Raw genomic sequence first — 26119 nt, forward strand, 5'->3', positions numbered from 1 at the left:
TACAGTAAACTGCTTTTCAGTAAAGCAGATTAAATTTAAGTTTAAAGTTGTTATGTTAAGGATAACATTTTTTTACCGAATTAAAATAACACTACCCCATATTGAATGAAAAATATCTGTGAGAGGTAATTTTATTCTTCTGACCGAAAATCCATCCCGAATTCGAGGAGATGCGTAACAAAAATAATTCACCCCCATTTGCGAACACAAAAATACCACAGCCACAGCCAATTTGTATCTTTTAAAGCTCTTTTGGGTTAAACGCAGAAATACCAGCAGGTGAAATTGATTTTCTTTTCATTTGTGCAAATATGAAATGTCAATATTGTGCGTGGTCGTCTCCGTCATTGTCGCTCGACTGAGAAAGTGCAGCGCCAACTCGAAGCGTTTTCCATGCATTGAGCGGATATACAAAACGAACTTTTTTTGGCTCGGAGGTGTTTTGGGTCGGTGCTAGTTATTTGCATTTAAAAAATTCATAGAAATTGACTCGAGGGCATACTCCGGTTCAAAGCCAAAACAAATTCAATTCACTTTGCCCGAGAGCTGGTGCAAGTGCTGGCTTGGGATGAATATCTATTATTTATACCCTTGGAGAGGGTGATAAAGTATTTTGCCAAATGTTAGGTACCTTAAAGGTCTGGAAATTTTATTCCCCTAGTTAAGTAAGATATTCATCATAAAAATTTTTGGTTGTTTTTAAGTAGTTTTTAAATATAAATATAAAATATATTACTGTCAGAATTTCGCTAAATATATATTTATATCTAGGCATCTTTCATTCAACTCTTCTTAAGATAAGAACAATCAAGCCTAATTGCCCTTAAGATAAATTTGCATTTGAGCAAAATAAATGCTGATTATTTCATCCTGAAAAGGTATTTTAAATGGCATTTCCCAAGACTCAACATGATTTCCTGCTTTCCTTCCTTTGAGCCAGGTGAAACAATATGATTAAGGGCGCCTGAGGGATCACTCTTAGCCTGGCCTAAGCATCATCGCTTTATTTAACCCCATCTGCCCGGGACCGAAAGAAAGTGAAATTGATGACACAAATGCGCAGACAACAAATACAAAGCGGTGTCTATGCTAAATGGCCTGGTTAAGTAATCTCGTGAGAGCCGCAAACATTGCGCAGTCAGCGGAGCTGAGAATGTTGTTAATAGCCAAAGCCAGAGATGCGATGACAAAGGCCGCCTCGGTGGGTTTCCCTTCGCCTGTCCCTTTCCCCACTTTAATTGCCCGGCTCGGGGCTCAACTTCACTTTCAACGTCTCACTTAGAAAGAAAGATACGCCCTGTTGTTGATCGATCTGTTAGATACGCGACAGGCATGCGCATACCTAAGTCTTGGGTGTTCGGTGTTGGGTCTTGGGTCTTGAGTCTCGGATCTTGTATTTTGTATCTTGGGGCTGCAGATGTATCTGTAGCTGCCGCCCCGCCCTGCCACACTTGCAATTGTCTCTTTACTTTTGGCGCCCCACAACTTTCACTTGGGGCGCGGAAATGGAGGCGCGATTTGCGTAGGCTGCTAACATCAATTCAGCGAACCATGGTGCACTTGCCTATAATATTCGAGGCCTTCTTTTGGCAAGATATTTTAGCGTAGTAAACAAAAATGACTTGTTTATAAAAATATTTTACAAAACAATGATTAATTTGAATCCTACAAAAACTTAGACCGTGTTAAATAGGGAGTAAGAAATGTACCAATTCACTTGATTTTTTGTTATAAGAGCTTAGATCATTTTAAGAGTCTAAAATATAAATATGTGTTATTTATATATTCAAATATCCTTTTTATAAAATGTGGTTAAAATCGTTCATTAACACTTTCTAAAAATAACACATGACAAGAAAAATAAGACTTTTTAAATTAATTTATTTCTTTCAAATAGGAACGTTTACTTTGTATATTTTAAAATCACCTTGTTGTTCTTTATTAGTATTATTCAAAAAGGTTATTTATTAGGCTGATTTATTGTATTTTAAAATTATTGACAACAATATTGTATAACAATTTATTGTAGTATTTATAATATGCCATTCTTTTGGATCTGATCTGCAGCAGCGTCAATTAATCACTTCGAACCACCCAAGATGTTGACCGCATGTCTGCGCTGCAGCGTGCTGATTGATTGGTGACAACCTGTTCGTTGACTTTGGCTTTCGGTCGTGCTCTTTACATAAGCCAGGCGGTCGTTTGTCGGCGTCTGTTGCAACAGGTACTTGCGGAAGTGCCGCTTCCAATGTCTTGGCTCCGGCCTGTGGTCACTGGTCGATTGCTTGGGATTTTTGATGGGGATTTGAGGGCTGGCCGACGGTGCGCATGCGCAATAAACCGTTTTATGCATAACGGAACCGCAGTGCTGTTAATTTTTGCGCCGCGTGCACACGGCCAAAATCGTCAACAGGTCGGCTACGTAACACCGTCAAAGTCGGCCGACTCATGTGCTAATTAATCGTTGATGAAGCTGGGAGTTACGAGACCTTATTTGTCTATTGGCTAACACAGTGCCGGAAAAGCTATATTTGTGAAGATGGTTAATGTGATATGATTTCATATTTACACTTGATTGTTAATTACATAAATTCACCTGAACGAACAGATCAACAGATATTAACTTTTAAAACGAATTGGTAAATTATACTTTTTAATGCAAATATGTTTTTGTGTTCAAATGTCTATCCCAAGCACTCTTTCTTACTCTATTTGTTGCTTTTCCTATAAAAAGGGTTTATACAAGTTGTCAAAATTTTGATCCTTGGATAGTCCCACGGGAATAAAGGACTGTCGAACTGGCATCCAACTGCTTCCACTGGACGTGATATCCACACCATGCAATCCTTTTATTGATGGAGCATGAGAGTGAACTATTTCCAGGCGATCGCGCACATTTCCTCCGGACAATATCCACCTCAGCGCCAATATTCCAGATATGGCCAATGCGATTTTACTCATAACGAACGAAGAGGTCGAAAGTGCTGTTAGCCACTTCAAGACCAAGGGCAACAGTACTAACTTAGCTAAAGCTGCGGCAGCCAGTAAGGGATAGACCATTTTCATTAGCTTTTTTTGCTTTTTGTGTCTTCCGCGTCCTGTGAAACAAAGAAAAGTTATATTATAATAAGTATAGAAATTAGGTCAAATCAGACTAACGTTTTATTGTTGCTGTAAAATTTTTAATTGGTATTACACTTTTTTTGTAGTTTTGATTTTAAGTCGACTCAGTAATAAATATTTTTTTCAGTCGGTTATAAGCTTTTGAAGCTATATGTATCACTTATACACCTTGGAACACATTATCTCAACTAATTTCAAAATGAAAGTGTGATCAGTTACTTTCTGAGGTTTAAATAATTATTTGAGTCATTTTGAATAAAAATGTTGGCAGACAGATTCAAATACATTCCCTGACAAATATCGACCAATAAATTCGTACAAACCCACCTTCGGCTGCCCAGCTCTCCAGCATATTGTTCACCTCCTCCGGGCTCAGATCGTCGTTGATCAGGCTTTGGAATTGGGTCTCGGCCAAGGCCAGCCACTCCCGTTCCACTTGTTGCCGCTCCTCGTGGGCGGCTTCCTGCTCGGCGTCTTGCTCCACGGCAGCCACGATTGCACCACCCATCTGCACCACCGGCGGAAGGCTGTAGGTTGCACCGAAGGACACCAGCCAGACAAGGTGGCAAATAGTAATTGGGATCGAACTCTTGAGCATGTTTATTCCGTTGCACTGTTCTCAGACGACTGAGCAAAAGTGGGCGAATATCGCAGACTGCTGGTAATGGGGCACTTTCATCGTTGCACTCCGCTGCACTCCAATTCAATTGGGTATCTGTGTATTCTTGGCCAATTGATGGCCACTCTGTACCGCTATCGCTTCTTTTTTACACAGAAACTAAAGTTCTAAGTTCTTATTTTATTAGGTAATAAAAAAAGTGTTTTAAATTTTCTTACATAGAAAAACATATAGTATACTAGCAGACCCGGCCACGCGTTGCTGTAGCTAAAGTTATTGTTATATTACATTGAAGTATACAATTTAAGAAGAACGGTAGGTAAGGTAGATAGTCTTAAGTCTCTAATATTTATTATTTTAAACTATAAATATTTTCAATTTAAATTTAATTTAGCACTAATCGGTGTACAATATTTCTGGTTAACCTGTCTTTAGCTAACACAAATAGATTTGACGGTTTTCCAACACGTGAACATGCAACATATAGTTGCCCATGAGAAAAGCACGGACGGATTAGATTTTTTCAGCGGAATTTTAATTTATTATTATAATTATGTGACAATACCTACATGTATATTTTTTATATCTATAGAATTTTGAATAATGAAGCACAGATAACTAAAAAGCAGGAATGATTTCACTGTATTATCGTCCCTATAATTTGAATTTGATTTACACTTCGGTCTACGTACGTGGTTGGCTATGCTAACACCAAAAATTAAAAAAGTAGAAATAATTGAATTTCACTCTATTTCGTTTACTACAAAATAAATTTAATTTATACCTTAACCTCTATAACACGTGGTAATCAGGCTATTGTCGGTTTACCATAGCAGCAGGGTTGCCAACTCTACGTCTTTTTACGTAGATCTACGTACTTCAAGCCTTTCTTGCAAACCTACGAACTTCAGTCCCAGAATCTACGTATTTTCTATCAAAATTGTTCATAGCAGTGCCATCTATTGTTTACTTACTCAATCTAATCGAAAAGTATCGACATCTATTAGATTCTTTTGGAGTTACCAGATAATTGTGACTTTCAATTAATTATAAACAAATAATTAGCAATAAAATAAAATTGCGACTTTAATTAAAGATCTAAGCTATCCTATCTCTCAAGTTGGACCAGACTGCTCATGGTATGCCAATTTAATTTAACATCGGTTAAGTAGTTTAGGAGTCTATCGCGGACAAACATCGTGACAGGAGATTTATATATATAAGATAAATGGATTAATCAGGGGTGATTTTATTCTGAAGATTAATCCCCATAACAAACATGTTTTAAAATGTCCTCGATTAATAATTGTCTTGTATGTTGTGTCCTTGTGTAAATGACGACACTAAGTCCTTGTAAAAATATATGTACTTTTAAATAAATGCTTTGGAGTGTGGATATTATAATTTTCAAGGTACCATTCAAAGCAGGAAAAGTTCTTCGCTGAATAATTCACTCTTGATTTATGATTCTGCTTTTCCCAAGTGTTCTACCTTGTTTTCGCTGATTTTGTTTTGTTCCGCCGATTCAGTTTTACTTGAGCGTGAACGGACACATTAAATTTTCCCTGCCTTAATGAACGGCTCACCGCAGACGTTTCACTGTAACTGTGGCTCTGTTTGTGGTTGTTACTGGGTTGTGCGCACCACTCTTCTCGGGGGTCAATTGCTCCGACCATCAACAAGTAAAAACTCTTCATTATCGTTTCGAGGCATTTTACTTGGTCCGTTTCGGTTCACTTGCCCTTTTTGTTTAGCTGCCACGTTTTTCCATTTCTTAGCTGTGCTTGCAAGGAAAAGCTTTTCGGGAATATGCTCCACGTCACTCACAGAGGTTTCACCCTATTTGAAATTTCTATTACCCTTAGAAACAAGTGGTAAAGCGTTTATCTTTGTTTAGTTTTAAATGGCTGAAAAAATAGATTGTTTTGTTCTCAGGTATAGAAATAAATACGATTTTATTAGTTAAAGTTTTTTTCAACAACTGTTTCCTGACTTTCACAGAAGCAAAGTTTTATAAAAATACACCACCAAAATAAGTCCAAACATTTTAAGAAAGATTTTTAACTCAATAACAGTAAAATTATAATTGGCCTGGTTTTTAGTAATATTTTGGTAGGCCTTTAATTAAGACATCAACGTTTGCTTTATTAATTGGACATCAACTTCCAATTAAATATGCACCAACTGCTGTCACTGATTTTAATTAAATATGAATGTCCAGGGAAAAACGAATGTAAATGTTGTTAAAAACACATTAATAAAATTTCCGTCAATATGAATGACCCTGCAAACATTTTGAGTTCAATGTAAAGGCTTTTCGTAAACTCGGCTAACTTTATGTTAATTTTCGCTATGCCCCGTGGCTGATGGCCTGAAACGTATACAGAAATAGGATTAATTAAATTTCACCAATATTAAGGTGCCAAACGATGTCGGCTTCTACAATTACACAAGTCTGCTTGATGGGAGTATATTCGCCGGGAAATTAAATAACGTCCAAACTGAATTAGGTGTGGCCCAGACGAGACAAATGGACTTATCTTGTTGGACCGCACATATGTAACTTTGGCTTTATGTGCGTGCTATATATTCACAGGGCGTTCAAACACATTCAAATGCACACGCGTGCCTCGGAACTAATCGCAGTCAGCAGTCGACATTCGTTAACGCTTTGCTGTCGTCACTTTTCATGCCCAAAACCCCGACTTTACCAACTGCAGAGTGACTGCGGAATTTATCGGTGCCCGGGTGCCAGCCGTACTTTTATTTGGCATCCGGTTGCTGCTGAAACTATAGGCTGCCCTTCAAAGGTATTTTCGGGGATATCGGACGTGTTTGTGTTAATTAAAAATTCCTTTTGCAACAGTGCTTACATAGAACTTTATTAAATTATTTCTCTTAATGTCTTGGAATTTTTTATATACCCTTGGAACATATTTGCTTACAACGAGAGGCCCAGTTTTTAGAAAAAGTGAGAATAATTCTATGAATATTACAATAACTACTAAAAGCCAGAACCGCAAACAAATTCCATAATGTATGGTCAGAATTTAGTTTTCTCAAACCAAAATGTACGTTAAAAATCAGGATATATAAAAAAAATACTACAATGGGATTTAATAGCGACATTTGAAGTACCAATTTAAATGTATAACAATTTTAAATATTAATTTTATGTAATATAAAAATTGTCAACATTCTTTAATTCAAATTTTAAGATCTCAAATTTTAAGATAAAAAATTGTACTTATTTTGACTGAATAATAAATATGTTGTGGTTACCTTTACAGCGTAATACTAACTTAACTTAAGATATGTAACTGAATCAGGGTATCTAAAATTCGGTTGGGCAAATGAGCAACATTTTCTTATCGTTTTTGGACGACTTTGCTGTTATGTACATACTTCATTTCACTCAAGGGCTCGTCGTCGCAATCGCGGAAAATCGACGTCGCTTATTATAGCCAGCGACCAGACAAATCAATGCTGGCTGACTGCACAACCAGCTAACTGGCTACCCTGAATCTAAAAGCTAAATCTGAATGGGCTTAAATCCGCACTCATCAGAGTTTCTTCAAGACGAGCGACTTGCTGGCATGGCCACCCGCGGAGGTCTTTAGGCTCATTACGGCCGTAAAGAGAGCGAAGAAGAATCCGGCCAGACCGGTGGTGCCCACGAGCAGCGTGAGTCCGCCGATGAGCACCGGGATGAGGGTGAGGAACTTCAGCTTGTAGGCAATCAGCAGGGGGAGCAGCAACTTCTGGATCTTCTTCTTCAGCTTCTTAAGCTTGCGGCCCTCAGATTCCGTAACCAGACGTTGGGCGCGACCTTGAACCAGGAGGTCCTTTGATGTCGTTCCAGGTGGAGCTGTGGTTGCCGCCACCCCGCTCGTGGTGGCATCCAATTTATTTGAGCCTTCCCCATCTGCAAGTGAAGAGCAGAAACTCTAGTTAGCCGGGTAATTAAGTGGTCAGTCGCAGGTGCCTCGAGGTCATGGCAGCGATACGCTCACGACCACAGAAATTTATTGAAAAGTCTAGTTAAATACCTAATCAATACGGAATTAAAAATAAGGGCATAAGTAGGTTCGAGTAAATTCGTAAAAAACTTAATAAAAGGCTTACTGACCAAAAATTATTATACAAAAACATATTTCAAATCTGCTTATCACGGGTCTTCATTTTGATATATTAATTAATTGCATTGTACGAAATGCTTTACTTAATAAAATAAAGTATGGAATGCTTTGTGCTTTTTAATTTCAGTTTCAATAAAGTAGAAAACCAAAATGAATAAATTTCAATTTCAAAGGAAACATTTTGTTACGGAGAATTTGAAATGAAAAATCAAAATTCGTGGTAATCAAATTTTATGGGCAAACCAAATTCCTGATTATTACTAGCAATTTAGGGAACGTCTGCGAAATTACCCACCTGCCTCGTCGCTAATCACGCTCCTCAGGGCGTCGCAGAAGTTGCTCACTTTTACCAGGGCCCGTTCAAAGGGCGCCAAGTAGGACTCGATTCCCCGGAGCGACGCCTTTCCTCCGGCTCCACCTGCCTTGGGAAGGATTTCGTTGTCGCTTTCGTCATCATCGGCATCGTCATCATCGTAATCATCAGCATTAGTCGCATGGGTTATAGTCGCAGCCGCCTCGTGAACTTCCGGCTCGGCTTCCTCAGCATTTGGCAGCTGGCGTACGAGTTGGCCCCGTCGCATCTGCTGGCTGATGGCCAAAACGTAGCTGGCTGGATCGCTGGGAGGAGCCGGTTTGTAATTTCCGCCCGCCGATGGGAAGCTCTCGTTGTATCGATGGTTGTAGGCGTAGAAATTGACAGGAAGTCGTTCCGACTCCTTGCGCCTTTCCCGGATCTCCTCCCGAATCTCCTGCCGCTCCACCCGCCCCGGCTGCATTGAACTGGGCGCTGTTGCCTGGAGGATGAGCCAATTGTTGTGCTGGGTGAAGGGCTGCCATGCATTCATCTCCAGCTTCAGTTGCGGCTTTTGGCTGCCGGCGGAAGTGGCGCCATTAAACCGACTTGCGCTGCTCCTTGCGGCTTTCATTGTTACGAGCCCACAAATGCTGAGCACCAACACCTGTCGCTGCCACATTTTGATTCGATTTTCGCTTGTGGATCCTTGGGTTGGCTTTCCCACTTCACACACGCACTCCGCACGCCGTCAAGAATCGAACTGCGAGAAGCTAAGTGTTTCCAGATCTTAGTAGACCAAATTCTACGGCCCATTCGACAATTTATGGCGCTCTCTGGTTGAGCGATTTTACGGCCTTTCGCCGAAAAGTGCTGCGGCTTTTGCTTGCGGTCAAGCGCCCAGTTGATCCCCCAGATAGCTTTTCACATTCAAGACTTTTACCTACCACACACACAAAAAGAAACGGACAAGTTGATAAGTGTTTTTCACTTTATATTTATAAATAAATTTTTAATTATTAATTATTAATTTTTTAGTATTTTGTAAGCTTTATGAACATTTGGAGTACATTTCCTTTGCATATTGTAATTTCGATCGTATTAAATCAAATACCCTTTCACATGGATACTTATAAAAGCACTTATTTGATTCATATTTATTTTGTAATTTATTAGTAAAATGTGTATTCTGACCACTTACAATCACTTGAGTATAGGTACTTCATCCACTTCAGGTTTATTTAATTGTGTTAATTGAGTTATTTGCTTTGCTTTTAGTGAATGTTGTTTTTAAATGGCTATTTTGATTTAAAAAACTTTAGGGCACTTATTGCATTCCGCCTGCTTAACAGTATTTTACTGAAATACACTCGAGCTAAAAATGCTCTTATACACTTGTTGAATTTAATTACAGTTAAATTTTGTTGCTGTGTACTTATTCGGAAGGGTAATCCGTGAGGCGTAACCGGATTTGGTGGGGAGACCAACCACTGGCCACTTCCCAGTTCCCAGCTCCCACTTATGTAAATTTTCACGGAGCAAGAGCGGGGGTCTCATTGGCAGATCGAAGATAAACGCTCCAGGGATAAACGCTCCAGGGAGCACAACACGTGCTGCTAAGCCCATTGAGGCATGGCCATTTTAATTAGAAAACAATGCTTTGAAGTCTCGACTCGGAGTTTTCACTTTTCGCATTGGGTAGTGGGAAGACTTGATTGCCCTGTTGCACGTTCGAAATCACTGGTCCAACTGGCGGCCTTGCACTTGCTGCCACCATTCTATATAGGTTTTGGGCCATGGGAAAGTGTGCCCAATGGGTAAATTCGCGTAATTGTTGCTCCGTGCGTGCTAATTGGCTTGCTGAACTTGCCACCTGTTGCCCGGGGCGAATAAAGTTGCAGAAGTTTTTGCCGCAGTTTGAATGCCGCATTTCAGGGGGTTGCCATGCGCTTAATCATTCCAGTTGGGCCTTGGGAGGCAAAAGGTGAATCGCTGGTTGAAAGCAGAGCAAAGAAACAGGGATTTCCTTCACTTTTTGCTATGTTGCACGCAACTTATTGCCTTTCATCTGCCAGTCACATACTGTTGGGCGCCAGCTGTTAACTTTCTCGCAACTTGGCAAAAAACCTTGCCAGCTTTTCAACACGTTTCCCAGTTTCAAGCTTTTAGTGCAGCTTACTTTTAGGCTTGTGGTTTTCAAGAAAGTCGGAAAAATATTGCATGCTCTCGTGGATCAGTTTACGGTGTGCTCAGCTTTAACTGAATTAAGTCTGCAACATTGCAATTGGATAACAGTTTCAAAAAAGAGCTTGGTAATCATACCTAATTTAATATACTCATCAAAGGTAAACCCCTAACAAAGTTAAACACTTTCAAGTTATTAACGGAACAAAAGCAAGAGTTTGGCATAAATGTTCCATGAAAATATGTTTACGAGCAGAATGCAGTGCTCAGCCCGATTTGAGTTCCTTGCTGGCTTTGTTTTCCATTATCCACATTCAGAATGATGTATGGGAAAGGCTTATGGCTCTGAATAAGTGAAATAGCCTAGGCGATAATAGAGGCTTGTATCCCCGTTTGATAGAAGCAGGCTCAAATTGTGGCTTAGTCTGAATTGCAATTGAAATGGCTTCCAGAGAAAGGCCATTAATGGCCAGCTATGATTGATAGTGCCAAAAGGAACTTATTCGGGGAGCTTAGGAACATAATGGGGAGTGACTGTGGTATATTTTTTTCAATGTCTGCACTTGTCCGAAACTCGTATTTCATCTGGCATTGTTTTGCTGTCTCATGTGTGAGTATACTGGCCACAGATGATCAACCATGAATCAAGCTAGCTAAAGACATTTAAAGCATTTTAATTTTATTACCGCAAATTTGCATGTGGTTGGCTTTTCGGCTGATCATTATGATGAGCTAACAACTGGGACAAGAGTCTTGCATTTTTTTCGCACTGCTCGTGGCGAGACAATAAGAATAGTGCACTGAAAAAAATATTCCCCTATAACTAAAAAGAACATTTAAAACAAAAGTTAGATTGTAGGTATGGTATATTTATTGTTTTTACACATTTATATAAAGTGTGTTTATATAAATATACTTCAAAATCCAAAAGAACGATTCATATACATATTAAAAGGGTTTCAAATGACAAGGAAATATTATTTAAAATAATTTATTTAGGCATTCAAAATCGATGTCTTGAAACAATCTATATAAAAAAGTTATAAATCATATAAATATATAACATTTTAAGAGATTTAATGAAGTTGTTATAAAAGATTTTGTTTCCAGTTTCTTTTGCTATAGATAAGAAATTAAATTGACTTGGTATTTTCGAAGATTTTCGGCATGTACTCGATTGGGGCATCTTGTTCCCAACCGGGTTAAGTTGCCGTAAAACTAGTTCAACTAAGAACTCTTCCTACGCCCGGGTATAATGGAAATCATAAATTTGTTTTCGGGAATCGTCGGGCGATACCGGCTTTAATCGGAGTGCTGCAGAAGATGTGTATTAATGGCGAAGCCACTGCGATGAGTCAAAAGACCTTGTTTTTGGAGGGGAGCAAGGCGTGTGAGACACATAGCCGCTCACTAAGCCACCTTTGCTGAGGTTTGGCCTGGCAGCTATTAAACCGAAAGCGATTTTGGTTTTTGGCATTAGTTCTACTTGTGCTTCCCAGGCGTTCGCAGTCCGCAATGAAAGTGAGTGGTGCCTTCTGAAAAAAGGAGATTCGTGAAAGGATTAGAATCGAATTGACATCCTTTTCCTTCGCCTAGGTATTTGTATGTCTTCTGGCGCTGGCCGCCACTTTGGCAACCGCCAATGCAGGACTTCTGGGTCTGCTGAAGGGCGGCGGAGGTGGCGGTGGCTATGGCGGTGGCTATGGCGGCGGATACGGTGGTGGCTACGGAGGAGGTTATGGTGGTGGCGGCAGCGGTGGAGTCCAGGTCGTCAAAGTGATCAACACCTATGAGGGAGGACACGGCGGTGGCTACGGAGGTGGGTACGGAGGAGGCTACGGAGGTGGATACAGCGGTGGCCACGGAGGCGGTGGCTGGAACTCTGGTAGCTACGGAGGTGGTTACGGAGGCGGTTACGGCGGCGGCTACGGAGGTGGTTACGGAGGTGGCCACGGAGGCGGCAGTCGCGTGGATGTCTACAAAGTGATCACAACCACCCACGGAGGTGGCTACGGAGGTGGTTACGGTGGTGGCTACGGAGGTAGCTACGGAGGCAGCTACGGAGGTGGTTATGGTGGCCAGTCAGGATGGTGGAAGACCAAGTAAAAAGGATATTCTGGCCCACCAATGCCCCCTCAAATCCCTCGTGCCCCCCAAATTCCTCATGCCCCAGAACTACCTTCCATTTAGTCGTAATCCGGATAAAAACTCGTTCACGTACCTGAAAAAAATCTTCCATAGCCACGCAACCCGAATCTATTTAATGTCAGTAATTCTCAAATTGGCCAAAACTAGTTTCGGATGATCGGCAAACTGCTTGGCAAACACACAAATAAAATCAAATTAATAATAACAAAATATAAAAAGCGTTTTGTTTACGTTGTAACTTTTTCATTAGCATTTTTGATGGACCTATATTTGTAAGTGAGCCATTAGCCATTCTCTTATTAGCATAATATTTCTGAGGAGGTTCGTCATTGTGGATTTTAGATACGATTATATAATTTAATTGGTCTTTTAGAAGCAAAGTCAAATGCTAAGTTAAACGCTGGTTTTGCTTTTCGTTTTGTTATTCATATTTGAATACAAGCGCAAGCAACTTTTAGCCACAATAAAAGTAATTATACTGCACATGCCGAGAGCTAATCGCAACTTTGAAATATATTACTTTTTTTAAGGCCATAAATTAGTGGAATTGCTTTATTTCTTTTTAATTATTTCTAAAAAATGCATAAACGAAAGATAGGCGGATTAGAGAAGACATGAATTTATTTACGAATCACGTCAACATAACAAATAACCGATTAATTTGAACCGCTTTATAGAATTTTCCACTATTTAACAATAAGACCAAAAATAACATATCATATTTTAAATGTCCCTCACAAGCTCATTATTTTTAATTTTTAGATAAAAGTTTAAATTTGCTTTACTTTCAATAAAGACACTCTACCTTTTTGTTTCCTACTAATTTGACCAATTTTATTTTAGGTTCTTTGACGTTGAAATTTTGCGTTTGTAAGAGGTTGTTAATTTAAATTCTTAGCTTTAGTGATTTGGGTTTGGTATCGATTTAAATAAAATATATTTAAAACAGGTTTGCCTTTCTATTATAAAATGTGAGTCCCAACTTAAATAAGATTATATGGCTAGGTGTTTAGTTTACGATTCCTTTAGAGAATTATAATACCTTCCCATATAAAAAGCAGACAAGAACTACCTTTGTGATTTAATCATTTAATGAGTTAAAAATATAAAAATTATACAAAAAAAAAACGAAAAAATTTCCGCAGTGTTCTGGAAATTTACTGAAGCAAACTTTAACAAACCTGCGTGTAGTAGCTTCCATAGGCAGAAATACGATGACGAGCACATTCCTTAATATTTGTTGATTTGGCTAACAGCTTTAACTTACTTAACGTGCACCCACCAATTTCCATGCACAATTCATTAGCCGACTCAGAGGCAACTAATTGGATGATGATTCACTTTGCGTAATTCATTATTGTTTAATTCTGGAATCTCGGGCGTGTTCTGGTATGATTAAAATCAAGGGGGAGATACTCGTACTTGCACAGCCGACTAACTTTTCTCCTTGTGCTCATGGCTCATGGCCTGGAAACTGTTTACACAGCTGAACTGTGGACCAACTTGCTTCTTGGCTGAAATCTCTTGTGAGCTTGTGTGTTTGGGCCACAGCAATAAACGTGGGTCATGAGGTTGCCGAAAATGGAGCAAACACCCTGGGACACTACAAGTGGAATTAATGGGGGCCGGAGATGGGCCAAGTTTTATTGGGATTGGCCCAGGCAAGCGGAAGTTGTCCCCGGCAAATGGTTACGGGGATATAAGAATACAAGAATACAGGATACAGGAAACGTACATATTTGGCCAAGTATCTTTAACTTGACCTCCCACGAGTGGAAGCCAAAAACATTCCCTTCGATTGGTATCAGTGTTTTATTGTATACATTTTTTTTGCTTTTCTGTTTTTTGAAAACTTTGCTGCTTACATGCGATCTACACTTACGGCTAGTAAATAAATAAATAAGTTAAATAAATTATTACACTTAGTGGCTACGTACAGTAAGACAGGCTAGAGTTAATGTGAGTGCGCCAGTGGGGTGAGGTGAAAAACGGAGCTGCAGAAGCGGAAGTACGAGAGGTAATTGAAAATAGCGAGTGCAGTTAGCCATAGGAGGTGAGGCACAGCGATATGCAGATACAGATACAGATACAGATGCAGGTAAATATACAGATACAGCGATACAGAGTTACAAAGATAGAGAGGCCGGGTTCAGTAACAGTAAACGCCGATGGAAGAACCGAGCAGGGCAGAGCGATACATTAGACAAAACATAATCGATTAAAGCAAATACTAATCATTATAAAAAATCCGCATGCCCAGTGGGAACGCACGTTCTAGATACATTTCGCTCGATGTATCCATAGGTGCCACTGTGCGCCGAGTGAACCGTTGCAAGTGCATCAAGTCATCTTGTCTGCCCCGCAGTGCAAGTGCAAAAAGAGAGTTTATGTATATCTAATTACAATTCGTCCGTCGTTCGTGATTTATCCACAAGATAAATGCAGCTATCCGACACTGGGTGCCCCTTCTACATCTCCATCTCCATCTCCTCCTTCTACTCCGTCCTACGACTTGGCCACCACCTGTGGCGCCGCGGCCTTCGGATGCAGATGTTGCAGCTGCGGATGGCTCTGCGGATGTGCCGCCTGCTCCTGGCTGTGGGCCCGGTATGCCAGCTCCTGGGCCTCGGTCAGGGATCGCCTATCCCACCCACCGCCGCCTCCTCCTCCGCCTCCCGACGACCAGCCACCGCCTCCTCCGCCGCCGCCGCTGGATGACCAGCCGGAGCTGCCGCCCGACGACTTGCCCGACATCAGCTTCTTCAGCCCGATGATGCCCGCCAGGAGCAGGGCGATCTTCGAGATGATCAGCGCCTTGCCCGCCAGTATGTAGAGCGCTCCCATGGCAATCGGGATCATGCCAATCATCTTCATGGCCATGCCCATCATCATCATGCCCATCATCTTCTTCATTTTCCCGCGACCTGCAAGAAAAGTAGTGGGTTAGTTTACAACTTTATTAAAAGACTAGCACGCTATTGTTGGAATTTAAATAAATCTGATGCCATGAATTTGAACCCAAGCACAATATTTATTTATGTTAATTATAAATATTTTATTGACATAAGTAAATATTATTGTAATTTAGTTACATACTTTTAAACGTGTAATTGCATTTAATCATACAACCACCTGAGATTTTAGCAAAACGTTATTTCCGTTCGTTTACTATTTCGTGAATTAGAAATTACTCAGTTTAGCTAAGCAATTTTTACGGATGATGTACAAACAATTTAAAATAGTTTCGTATATAGAAAGCAATCAACATTTTCTGTTTGTAGATAAATTTACCGATACAAAAACCAATTTAGGCTCCTTAGAGTTATTATACGAAGTAAATTATAAAAATTGTGCGGCCGTTGTAAGAGTAATAACCTTAGGATTTTACAGGGAAAACAATTAAATCTCTGCAAAACTTGCAAGCTCTGTAAAGATTTTCATGCCACCCCTGTAAATCATAAAACGACGGTGAAAGTGCCAGCGCAATTATGAAAAGCCTTTGTGAGAATGTTTTCCCAGTGAATGAGGCTCTGGCATTTCGTTTTGGCAGCACCGTGTGTGGCTTTCATTTGCTGCCTTCATTAGGGACACTGCAGGCGATTTCACCTGCCTGGAAATGGTTGGGGAAAATTGCATTTCGACATGGGCACGTCCACGTCCATGGACATGGATACGGACATGGAAATGGAAATGAAAACACAGATGGAAATGGACACTGATGCAGCCCAGAAGAGCGATGATCGCACAGACATAACCAGCTTAAAACAGGCCTCCAAACCGATCGCCACAACCTCTGGCAACGGGTATTAGCCAAAAATGGCTTCGCTATTGGGAAAGTGTTGTTCAAGTTGTGCTCTAGCTCCTCGTATCGATTAAAAATCTTGATCAATGATTTGAAAGTAAAAGAAAAATTTCATGTGGCGTGAAAGTAAGTTCACTTTTCATTGCATTGCATTGCTTTGCGATCTTGTCGTGGATGTTGCAGTGAGTGCTTGTGTCAAATTTGTAATTGACGACAGCTCGCATTCAAAATGGAAATGCCAATGCCACTGGCCCCGTCGAGGAGTTGGTTTTCGTGGCCTCTGCGGAGAAACGCCGTCGCCACTTTCATTGCATTTGACATGGTCATGACATCTAAACATGGCTTAGTTTTTGCTTTTTAGTAAAAAGATTTTAACCGCAATACTCTGCCCTTCGAGGGATTAGAGACTTTGACTTGAAGGTGGAGGGATTTAACTCCAGGTTGATAATCTAGGTACAGTACAAAAATGAAAATGCTTAGCAGATAGATATAAAGGATACCTAATTTAAAATCGGCGTGGATAATATGTGCTGTTATTATTTACAAAATTGAATGTAAGTTTTTATTATTTATTTAATTAAAAAATAATTGCTTACAAGCATTTTAAATTTCTTTAAAGATTTAATTTAAAATTGGAGTATACTTTATTAATTGTCATTATTTTTAGCTGAAGAGGATTTTATGATGATAATGCTAAAATTGACTGTAAGCCTTATGTATTTTGTACTGTTTTAAGAGTGGTTAATCTTCGTGGTAACAAAGTAACCCCGCGTGCCATGTTTTTGGCTTTTTTTGGACAACACGAAATTCTGGCATGACAATTTTATTCGACGTTGTCGCTACCGTCTGGCTGATGTCGTCGTTAAGGTTTCTGGGTCATCCCTGGGTTGCTCAACGAGATTTCTCGTGAGTGCGTTATAAAAGAGGCGAACCAAAAATAAAAACAATTGCGCATTTTCCCAGCGCCAGTACGCCAGTAAGCCCCTCCCCCATTTTCCTGCCCCGACCCCGACCCCGCCAGCTCCCAGCTCACTCACCCTGTTTACATACAATACAATACACGAATGATAAGCCAGGAAATGGGCCAGCCAGCGGTTGCTGACGGTGCAGTTGCGAATGTCATTGCCAGCTAAGCTACACTTTGGAGCACTGCCATGGCTCTCTTGGCTCTAATAACCGCCTGGTAATTACCGGCGATGCAGCCGGAGTCATACTTGCAGTCAAATTATGTCACTGTTACGCGCAATGGATACTGGGGTATTAGCGGTAACCGCAATTAGACCGCCCCCAGAAAGTGATGATTATGCGTTGTTCGGCGGATCGATTTGTTTACCGAAGAAATCTGCGGTTGATGGTAGCGAATTTCGTGGCAGATCCCTGCGCTTAAATATAATTGTTGTTCATTAGGAGTCATAAGACCAGAGGTATCTCTTTAAAAACGAATTTGGTACTAATAAGGGAAATTAAGAAACCTTAATAACTATTTGTAAGAAATTATATTAAGCTTCTGGTAAAAGCTAACTTAATTATTTAAGTAGTTTATATTGATACCTAATCAAATCCATACGCTTTTTATTTTGTACACAATAATCTTGGCCAATCCTTGAATGAATCTTTTAAAGGCTAAAAATATATGTTAAAGGGAAGTTTATTTTATAGCAACCATGCTCAAATATTTGGTTTCTATTGGTTCGATTTATACAAATTTTCTTAATATTATTTCATATTATTCATCAGTATTTTAATGGGAAATCAGTTCTTTTATTTGGCTACTAAAATATTAGAGACATGAAAGATTTCTCATATCTTAAAAGACCCAAACTGTAGATTGAGCAAGATGATCTCAAAACAATGTATAAATTGATTTTCGATTACTTACCTTCCTCCAATCCGCGTCCAATCTCTTCGGATGTGAGCTTGGGGAAGCTGACCTGCAGCGAGTGTCCGTTGAAGAAGTAGCTGAGCCGCTCGATCAGCATGTTGGTGAGCTTGGCGTCGCGGTCGTTTCCGGAGCGGGGGAGCGAAGACTCCAGCTCGTTCTCACTGGTGGCCGGGGGCGGGGAGCCGCCTCCAGGCGCACCAGCTTGATGCCGTCGGCCACGTTGATGGCGTCGATGGGGGCCAGGCGGTCGATGAAGGAGATGGCCTTCTTCTTCAGACATGGCACGAATCCCGCCTCGGCGCGGGTGCACTCGTCGTAGACCCGCAGGAGCGTCCTGGCCCCGGCACTCTGCGATGGGCTGGGCGGACCGCCCAGCTGCTCGGTGGCCGCCCCGCATCCGCCGGCGAGGAACAACACCGCGAGCAGGCTGAGAAGGGCCTGCCAAGGCCACTGCTTAAATGTCATTCTGCGCACTGCTTTTTCACACTCGACAAAAGGAACAACGACGACACACTCGCGACACTCCGCCCGATTTTCTTTTCGACAGGTGCTCCTCAGGAGGCTAGTCCTTCGCCAAAGATCTCTGTCTGGAGTCACTGGGGGCAGCTCGCACTGGCTGCTGGCTCGAATCGAACTGATGCCCAGCCTTGGCGCGCTTTGTTCTTTTATAGACCTTTCTTTTTGCAGTCGCCCGCTCGCTCGGCGGCCTCTTGATCGCAATTTGATTTTCCTCGGCTTCGTCGGCGTCTTCGGGCCATCAGCTCGTGCTGGCTCTTTTCCTCGCTCGGCTTTCCACCGCGGTGGGAATGAATGATCGCCAGTGCTGGTGGCGGAGTTTCCCAAAGGCAAAAATAAGTAAGGCCTGAAAAATTGAAGCCAGTTTTCAGTGACTCTTAAAATGTATATTCATATTAATCAATTTGCAAGTTGATAAAAAAAGAAAGCCACTTTATAAATCAAAAGACATATTTTCTAACGAATTCATTACAATTTTTCAAAAAATAAATTATAAATTATGATAGCAAGAATAATGTGTTTAACTCTTGCTTAAAAATTAATTATGAGTTTACATTTATTTACGTTGCACAACGACAAATAACATTTTTAAATAAGGGTACCAAAAATAAATAAGGGTAACAATAAATTACAGTATAAAAAATATTTAAAGTTTAAATATATAATGCTTTAATATTATATTAATGTTCGCTGGCTTTTGAAACTTTTTGAACTGGAATATACACTTCGGAATAAAGCAGATCTAAAAATTTTGTTTGTGTAAACTAATTCGAATTTTTTGACAGTATTCTTTAGACGTTTTCAAAAATGGCTGAATGGATTTGGCTAGTATCTAGCCAAGCTGGCATCGCTCATACCTTTGTAGTAGTACTCCTCAATGAACCAAAGCGCCCAGCAGCGAGGCGAAGGCGAGGCCAAGATATTTCCAACGGGTTTCTACTAGTTTTTCCAGCCGTAGCTTTCGTTGTTTATGGCCAAACATATTAGTTGCATTAGTGGTTTTTGGTAGGAGCTCGCTTTTTTGGCATCTAACCATTTCTGCAACTGGCTGCCGTTGCCGTTGACACTTTAATTTCAATTTGGCTTTTAGCAATTTTCGCCATTCATTCGAGTACGAGTAGCGCCCATAAAGAAAGTCATTGCCAGCCACTAAACAGTGGCCGATGGCCATTTTTTTTCTTGTGTTATGCAAATGCCGGCGGGGGTGTAAATGAGATGCAATGCAGCATCCTATGACGAACGGCAACTAACGTTTTCAGGCCCTGCAAAGTGGCAAATTGCAGACAGTGCAGCCATTTGTATCTCTATCTGATAGAACGTGCTTCCACATATGCCACTTGCAAAGGGAAAGGAAAGCTGTGCTTCATAATTGCGGCTTTTTTGCGGCATTTCTGCTGCTATAAAAACAAAACGTTTCAGCCGAAAACAACATTGGGAAACTGCATTTTCCGGATTCTTGTTTTTTTTGTGAGCTTTCGCTGGGCGATCGGTTTATGTGGCAGGTGGGCATAAAAAGGAATATGAGCCGGACCCACAGGGTCAAATAGCGATTTTCGACTAATAAACTCGCAAATTAATGCCCCGCCGGCCACTAAGATTACCGACTAATAGCCAAGACGGCTACTTACTGCCAGCTTTGCCCATTGGGCCAGCATCACACCTTAAGTGCCGGCACTTTAGCGAAGTATCTTTTACACAGCTACCCGCTTTTTTCTGGGCCACTCACTTAGATTTAGATTTCGTCGGCCGCCGCCTCTTTTTTACGCCACTTTCACTGGCCGTCCATGGAAAAGGTACTTTGTACTTTTCCAGGGGCAGTTCATCGATCTGCATAAAGCACTTTCGAGTGCGCATAAGTATTTATTTGCACACAGCTTTGTTTCCGTTTAGGTATCGCTTGATGGACAATGAAGAACTAAATCGTTTTGGGTTCACTGACCGCTGGGGAGCCGTCAAAAATGTCCTAAGCCAAGTGGAAATTTATGGGATTTCCCCGAGAAGCAGTGAACCTGAAAAGCGGTCACCGTCGGAGTCCTGAAAAAAATATTTTATGTTTTTTAATGGGGTCCTTTAATTGTGTTCATAAAAATGTAGAAAAGTTTTGTTACGGTTTGTGAACGCAAACAATAAGGTAAACGATTTCATTTAAAGTTTTTACACACCATTTTCATTTAAACTTCATTATGTTTGAATTTTTGTGGAAAAATACATTTAATTCTAAGATTTAAAAATGACCAAGCAATAAAACAGGCAGATAGAAGCTTTGCGGAATGTCTCTCGAAACATGAATAAATTGAAAATTCTTCGACAAGTTTAAATGAAATGCTTGAAAGCCCCCGGATCTTTTGAATACTTTTTTATCAAACCCTTTTTCTCGCCTTTTCAAATGTCACTCCATGAGCAATTCGACTAATGTGCATCATTGTTTGTATTCCATGCTAAGTCGAGCTGTCAAAATGTCCATCATGCTTGGGGCATTATTCGTACTCCCAAGTTTCCCAACAGACGATTTTCCATTTTATTATGCGGGTGCTGCAGCTGCAACCGAAAACATCCGCATCCGCGGCCCACAACAAACAGCAACATATGCGACTACAATATGCCACGGCAGACATCTATGTATCCATATCAGACATGTATCCCATATCTCCAGAGCTGCGCATGCGCATGTGAAACAATTCCGATTGTCTTTTTTCATCTGCGTGCCAATGGTTTCCGTGGGCAAGGCCAACCGCTGTGCACTCAGAAAAATTCAAAGTCTTAATTATTTTGTTAGGTTATTAAAAAGGTTTTAATGCTTGTTTCATTTTTAAAGATAACTGAAAATGTTTTAAGTCCTTTGCAGAAATCCTTTTACCATATAAGTTACACTTATTAAATTGATTTAAATTAAAATATTTTTAATATATAATATATTACTTGTTTAAATATTTTTTCAAAAATTGTAATAATATATTTTTGGGATGGGTTTGTTTTTATGCTGTACATAATCATAAATAAATATCGAAATTACGGATGTTAACAGGTAATATTTTTAAAAGTCTTAACATTTCCTTTTAGATAATGTATTTTTTTCTGAGTGGAGCCACAGTAATTGCAGCAGCAACATCGCTGACTGCAAAAACATTGTCTGCTTCCTTTGGCTGGCGGCGACTTTTTGAGTTGGCATTGCCGCCACGCCCTGCACTTTTCTCCGTCAGCCAAAAGATTTTTCACAGTCTTTTCTGTGCCACTTTGCGGTCGAGTCTAAACAAAATAAAAGCAGCGACAGCCACAGCAGTAAAAATTAAGAGAAGAATTGCATTTTAATAAACAACAACCACAACATCGTGGCAGCAACAGCTGCATTCAGTTTATGGAAGTCGTTGCGGCTGAAGTGTGTGAAATTTGGCAGAGAAAGTATATAAAACCAACAACCTACCACAACGATAAAAGCAGCAAAAGTGTGTTCTAAATTCTTAGAGTGCGAAAACCTCGTTCGGGTTAAAGTTGGGGGCCACTTAACTCTCGGTTTTATTTGTTTTTTTTTTTTGGCTTAGAACCCGATTTGCACTTGGCCGCAACGGACTTTCTATTTCATGCCGTGGGGGTTGTTCGCCTTCCCAGCTTTTGTGCAATAAAAATTGCAATTTTCACAACAAAAGAAAGCGAAAAGAAAATGCTTGTTGTGCTTGTGTGTGCGTGAGGTTTTTTATATTTGCTTGTTAGTGGCAATGTTTTTGTTGGTTTTTATCGCATGTTTTGACGCCGCATTGACGTTAATCAAAGTTAACCGCCAAACGTTCGCACAAATCTCACGCTAATTAACTTTTATATGGGATCAGAGTCGACGGGTGCGATAAGCCGCCGGGCTTTCAACAGCATCAACAGCATCAGCACTCCGAGCGTTTAAGTCGTCCAGCTGTTTGGACATCCGCTCCAGCATGACGGTCACGAGCCAATATTTTCGCTGTTGAATTTCATTTAATTTGCGAACATTGTGTTATATCTGCTCGGGGAGCTTACAAGGAAAAATCGTCGGCATTTTTCACAGCCATCCACCACTTGTCGAGTGTCGCGTGGCGGACAGCTAATGTGAGACGAGCTCATTTATCCCACTTTCAGGAGTGTGTTTTCCTAATGTCGTGAGTTGGGAAGAAAGCATTTCGGACAAGTGAACGTAGTTAATGAAATGAAGGTCTTAATTGTTATAAATTTATTACAAACACTCTCAGTGGTGACAAACTTCCAACAGATTTGATTGGGATATTCCAGTTTATTTTTATACCCTTGCAGAGCAAAGGGTATTATAATTTTGGCCAGAATGTTGCAACGCAGTGAAGGAGACACCTCAGACGCCATAAAGTATATATATTCTTGATCAGCATCACGATCTGAGTCGAATTACGTCTGTACGTCTGTCCGTCTGTCCGTCTGTCCGTCTGTCCGTCTGTCTGTCTGTCCGTCTGTCCTCCTGTCCGTTTCTGCCTAAACTAGTCTCTCAGTTTTTAAGCTATCTTGCTGAAACTTTCCCAAAGGATGTGTAGTTATTGCACGCAGTATATAAGTCGGACCGAGCCGGATCGGCCGACGATATCGGATAGCTCCCATACAAGAGGTCAAAAAAAATAAAGGATAAAAAATTATTACGCCGTTGTTTTTGATCAGATCGACTTGAATTCTTCAAGATGGCGTTTTCTAACGGTTATTAAATTTCGGATTAAATTTTATCAAAATCGAATAACCCTATCATATAGCTGCCATAGGAAAGATCAAAAAATATATATAGAAATAATGGCAAAATAATCATAACGTTGTTGTTTTTTATTCCACGAGCATGATTTTTACAAAATCGACTTTATGAACTACCCTTGAACCGAGAAAAAAATTTCATCAAAATCGGACGACTATATCATATAGCTGCCATATGAACAATAGTCGAAAATATGGAAAATTAATAGAAAAGTCGTCATAGCTTCGATGTTGTTAGCCTTTATGTATTTTGTTCGATATGTTTGATGACTGCAAGGGTATATAAGCTTCGGCTTGCCGAAGCTAGCTTCCTTTCTTGTTTTTTAGTGAGAATCTTTGTTATTAAAATTATCTAAATTATTTGAAAATCTATGAATCTTTGGATTGTATGAAAATTTATATTAATGCTGTTTTAGATTTTTCATTACTTCCAAACCAAAAAAAATAAATTAAATGAATGAATTGGATTCACTCTGGAATGCAATCTATTAATCTTTCAATGAATTCCCGTTTCTGCAGCAACTTTTTAATGTACCCACTGACTTTCTTAAGTCATTACCATTTGCATTTGATATTTGCCAGCCAACTCCAGACGCGGATACACTCGTACAGGCATCTTGAGTTACAGATTTACTAGAGTGTGCGGAGTTCAGTGGATCGTGGATAAGCATTTTCTCATTACTACTACCGTTAGTATTTATTATGCGTTGCTTTTCGCTTTCTTTGGCGCCTCTCACTCCAGCCGATTGGCGGAGTGCGGCAGATGTGCGCGGGTTCACCGTACAGTCGGACCTCGGCAGCCGCTGACCGCTGACCGATGACCAGTGGGTCCCACCACTGAATACTGAATACTGAAAACTGAACACTGAACACTGAATGCTTGGATGTGCGATGGCAATTAAATTCTCAGGTGTCGCCAATTACGATGCGAAAGTGCGTAGTGGTCGAGCTCTCGACCCCAATGAGCCGCTGTCTTTAATTGAAGCCATCAAATCGTAGCGGCCTTAGCGTCAATTAAAGAGTCAAGTTCGAACGGCGCCCTAAACCAGTGAACCGCGAAAGTTTCGTCTAACCGAAAAGGCGACCGAAAAATCGCAGACTCAGGCTTCCCAGGCTGGGAATCGCTACCCATAGATACCCATATCTCGATCTCACTCGACATGTTTACATGCACCAAACTGAGCAGTGAACTCTGGCGCGGAGCGGTGGTAAAGGTTGCTGGAAAACGCCGCCTGAACCATCCGTTCCTTGGCCAGCATTTTCACCGTCCCAGCTTCCGAGGCTTTCACTTTTTCGGCCGTTGTCACGTTCGCCTGCCGCTCAATTTATCATCATCCACGGCCATGTCCCGGCCATTGAACCTCAGTAGAAAAATGTTTTTTTGCGGCTAAAAGGTACGAAGTACCACGGCAAGGGGTTACGCCTGGTCATTAGTTAAACGACCTCAAGGAGAAGCCAGAAAAAACGCATTCGGCCATCCCTGTGGACCCACCCCAAAACAATATTCAAATTGTGATTTATTTGCGAAAATTCCTCAAGTGAGATTTGCACCCAGGATTAGGTATCCGCCCCGGGCGACGTTTGTCTGAGGCCAGAAATTATAATAATGCGCACAATGTAATGAAATGTTGTTTGCCCGACCAACTGTCATGGCTCAAGTCGGTGCCTGTGGCCCGGTTGCCGAATGGCCATGAAAATGACACTGCCAGGGCATTAAATTCCCCTAAAATGTGGTAAAACTAAACGAAAATGCGCCAGTGCTCGTTGCGATGCGGCTGCTTTTGGGGATGTCTGGGAAATCACTTGACTCGCACAGCACTTTCTTCACCGGCCACGTCAGAGTGGTTATTGTGGCCAATGCCTGATGCCTGATGCCTGCTGCCTGTTGCCAGTTGCCAGTTTGCCAGTTGCAAGTTGCCTGCTTGCCTGTTGCGGCCAGCCAGGTTGATTGATGAGCAGACGCCGACTTCTCCAGCGGCAAACGTCGATGCCTCTGCCGGGCCATCTTGATTGGCATTTAACATCGCTGTGAACTTTGCATTGCCATTCATACGAGACTCCTTGATCTGTCCTCGGATTTCACCGCAAATATTCGCTGCCCAATTCCCGAATCGCTGAGGAGGAGTGTCCTCGGCTTGCACCCGTAATTGAGTGTTATGTGGCAAATTAAATTTCACGGGAGATGTATTTATTAACTGACAGGGTCAGGACCACACGGAAAGAAACAACAAACAAGACTTAATTTATGGAGCTATTTACAATCTAATCACTTCTACCCACGCTGAATGAAAAACCATTTAATGATAAAACAAGTTATGCGGAAGAAAACATTTTTTATTTAGAAGTCCATAAGGAAAAATCAAGACCTAGGATGAAATTGATTTGCCACAAACAGCTATTTATAAACCTAACAATTTCGCGACCACACTGTAAAATTTGGGAACAAATTCAATTATTCTGCGGTTGAATTACCAAGCAGCTTTCTTTATAAAGTGACAGGTCAAAGTCTACACAGAAAGAAACTAGAAGTGGTATCGCATTTATGGGCAACAACTATTGATTAAAAGGAGACCCTAAAACATTTGCTTTAAATTTATACGGATCTTTTCAGTTTATGATACTTTAAAAACACTTAGCTTTAGAATTTAAAATACCGACACTCCCACTGATGGTCAAAATGGAT

The 26119-nt window shown here is 40.7% G+C and overlaps 4 protein-coding genes across 4 annotated transcripts; 1 reads left to right on the forward strand and 3 right to left on the reverse strand.

The window, feature by feature from the left end:
* Positions 1-2670: 2670 nt before the first annotated feature.
* Positions 2671-4262, reverse strand: LOC108091752. The gene is made up of 3 exons (XM_017191097.1): positions 3961-4262; positions 3451-3901; positions 2671-3098 (listed from the first exon to the last, which is right to left on the reverse strand). The coding sequence occupies exons 2-3, from the start codon at positions 3719-3721 to the stop codon at positions 2725-2727; spliced, it is 645 nt and encodes a 214-aa protein (XP_017046586.1). The 5' UTR covers positions 3722-3901; positions 3961-4262; the 3' UTR covers positions 2671-2724.
* Positions 4263-6784: 2522 nt separating this feature from the next.
* On the reverse strand, positions 6785-8917 carry LOC108091760. Its single transcript, XM_017191104.1, has 2 exons — positions 8177-8917; positions 6785-7667 (listed from the first exon to the last, which is right to left on the reverse strand). Exons 1-2 carry the CDS (start codon positions 8853-8855, stop codon positions 7306-7308), a joined length of 1041 nt encoding a protein of 346 aa, XP_017046593.1. The 5' UTR covers positions 8856-8917; the 3' UTR covers positions 6785-7305.
* A 2930-nt stretch (positions 8918-11847) lies between these two features.
* LOC108091771 (glycine-rich protein DOT1) lies at positions 11848-12722 on the forward strand. The gene is made up of 2 exons (XM_017191118.1): positions 11848-11878; positions 11954-12722. The coding sequence occupies exons 1-2, from the start codon at positions 11873-11875 to the stop codon at positions 12461-12463; spliced, it is 516 nt and encodes a 171-aa protein (XP_017046607.1). The 5' UTR covers positions 11848-11872; the 3' UTR covers positions 12464-12722.
* Positions 12723-14298: 1576 nt separating this feature from the next.
* Positions 14299-18809, reverse strand: LOC108091730. Its single transcript, XM_017191073.2, is given in 3 exon segments — positions 14299-15429; positions 18187-18366; positions 18369-18809. Coding segments are annotated over 3 exon segments (885 nt in total). The 5' UTR covers positions 18655-18809; the 3' UTR covers positions 14299-15010.
* Positions 18810-26119: the final 7310 nt, after the last annotated feature.

This window comes from Drosophila ficusphila, unplaced genomic scaffold (assembly GCF_018152265.1).
Source record: "Drosophila ficusphila isolate 14025-0441.05 unplaced genomic scaffold, ASM1815226v1 contig_791, whole genome shotgun sequence".
Lineage (NCBI taxonomy): Eukaryota > Metazoa > Arthropoda > Insecta > Diptera > Drosophilidae > Drosophila > Drosophila ficusphila.

Bases quoted from the DNA above. Each gene is read 5' to 3' on its own strand.
- LOC108091752 (XM_017191097.1), bottom strand. From the start codon at position 3,721: ATGCTCAAGAGTTCGATCCCAATTACTATTTGCCACCTTGTCTGGCTG. The intron at 3,099-3,450 runs GTGGGTTTGTAC...TTTGTTTCACAG, and splicing joins GGAGAGCTGGGCAGCCGAAG to GACGCGGAAGACACAAAAAG.
- LOC108091760 (XM_017191104.1), bottom strand. From the start codon at position 8,855: ATGTGGCAGCGACAGGTGTTGGTGCTCAGCATTTGTGGGCTCGTAACA. The intron at 7,668-8,176 runs GTGGGTAATTTC...CTTCACTTGCAG, and splicing joins CGTGATTAGCGACGAGGCAG to ATGGGGAAGGCTCAAATAAA.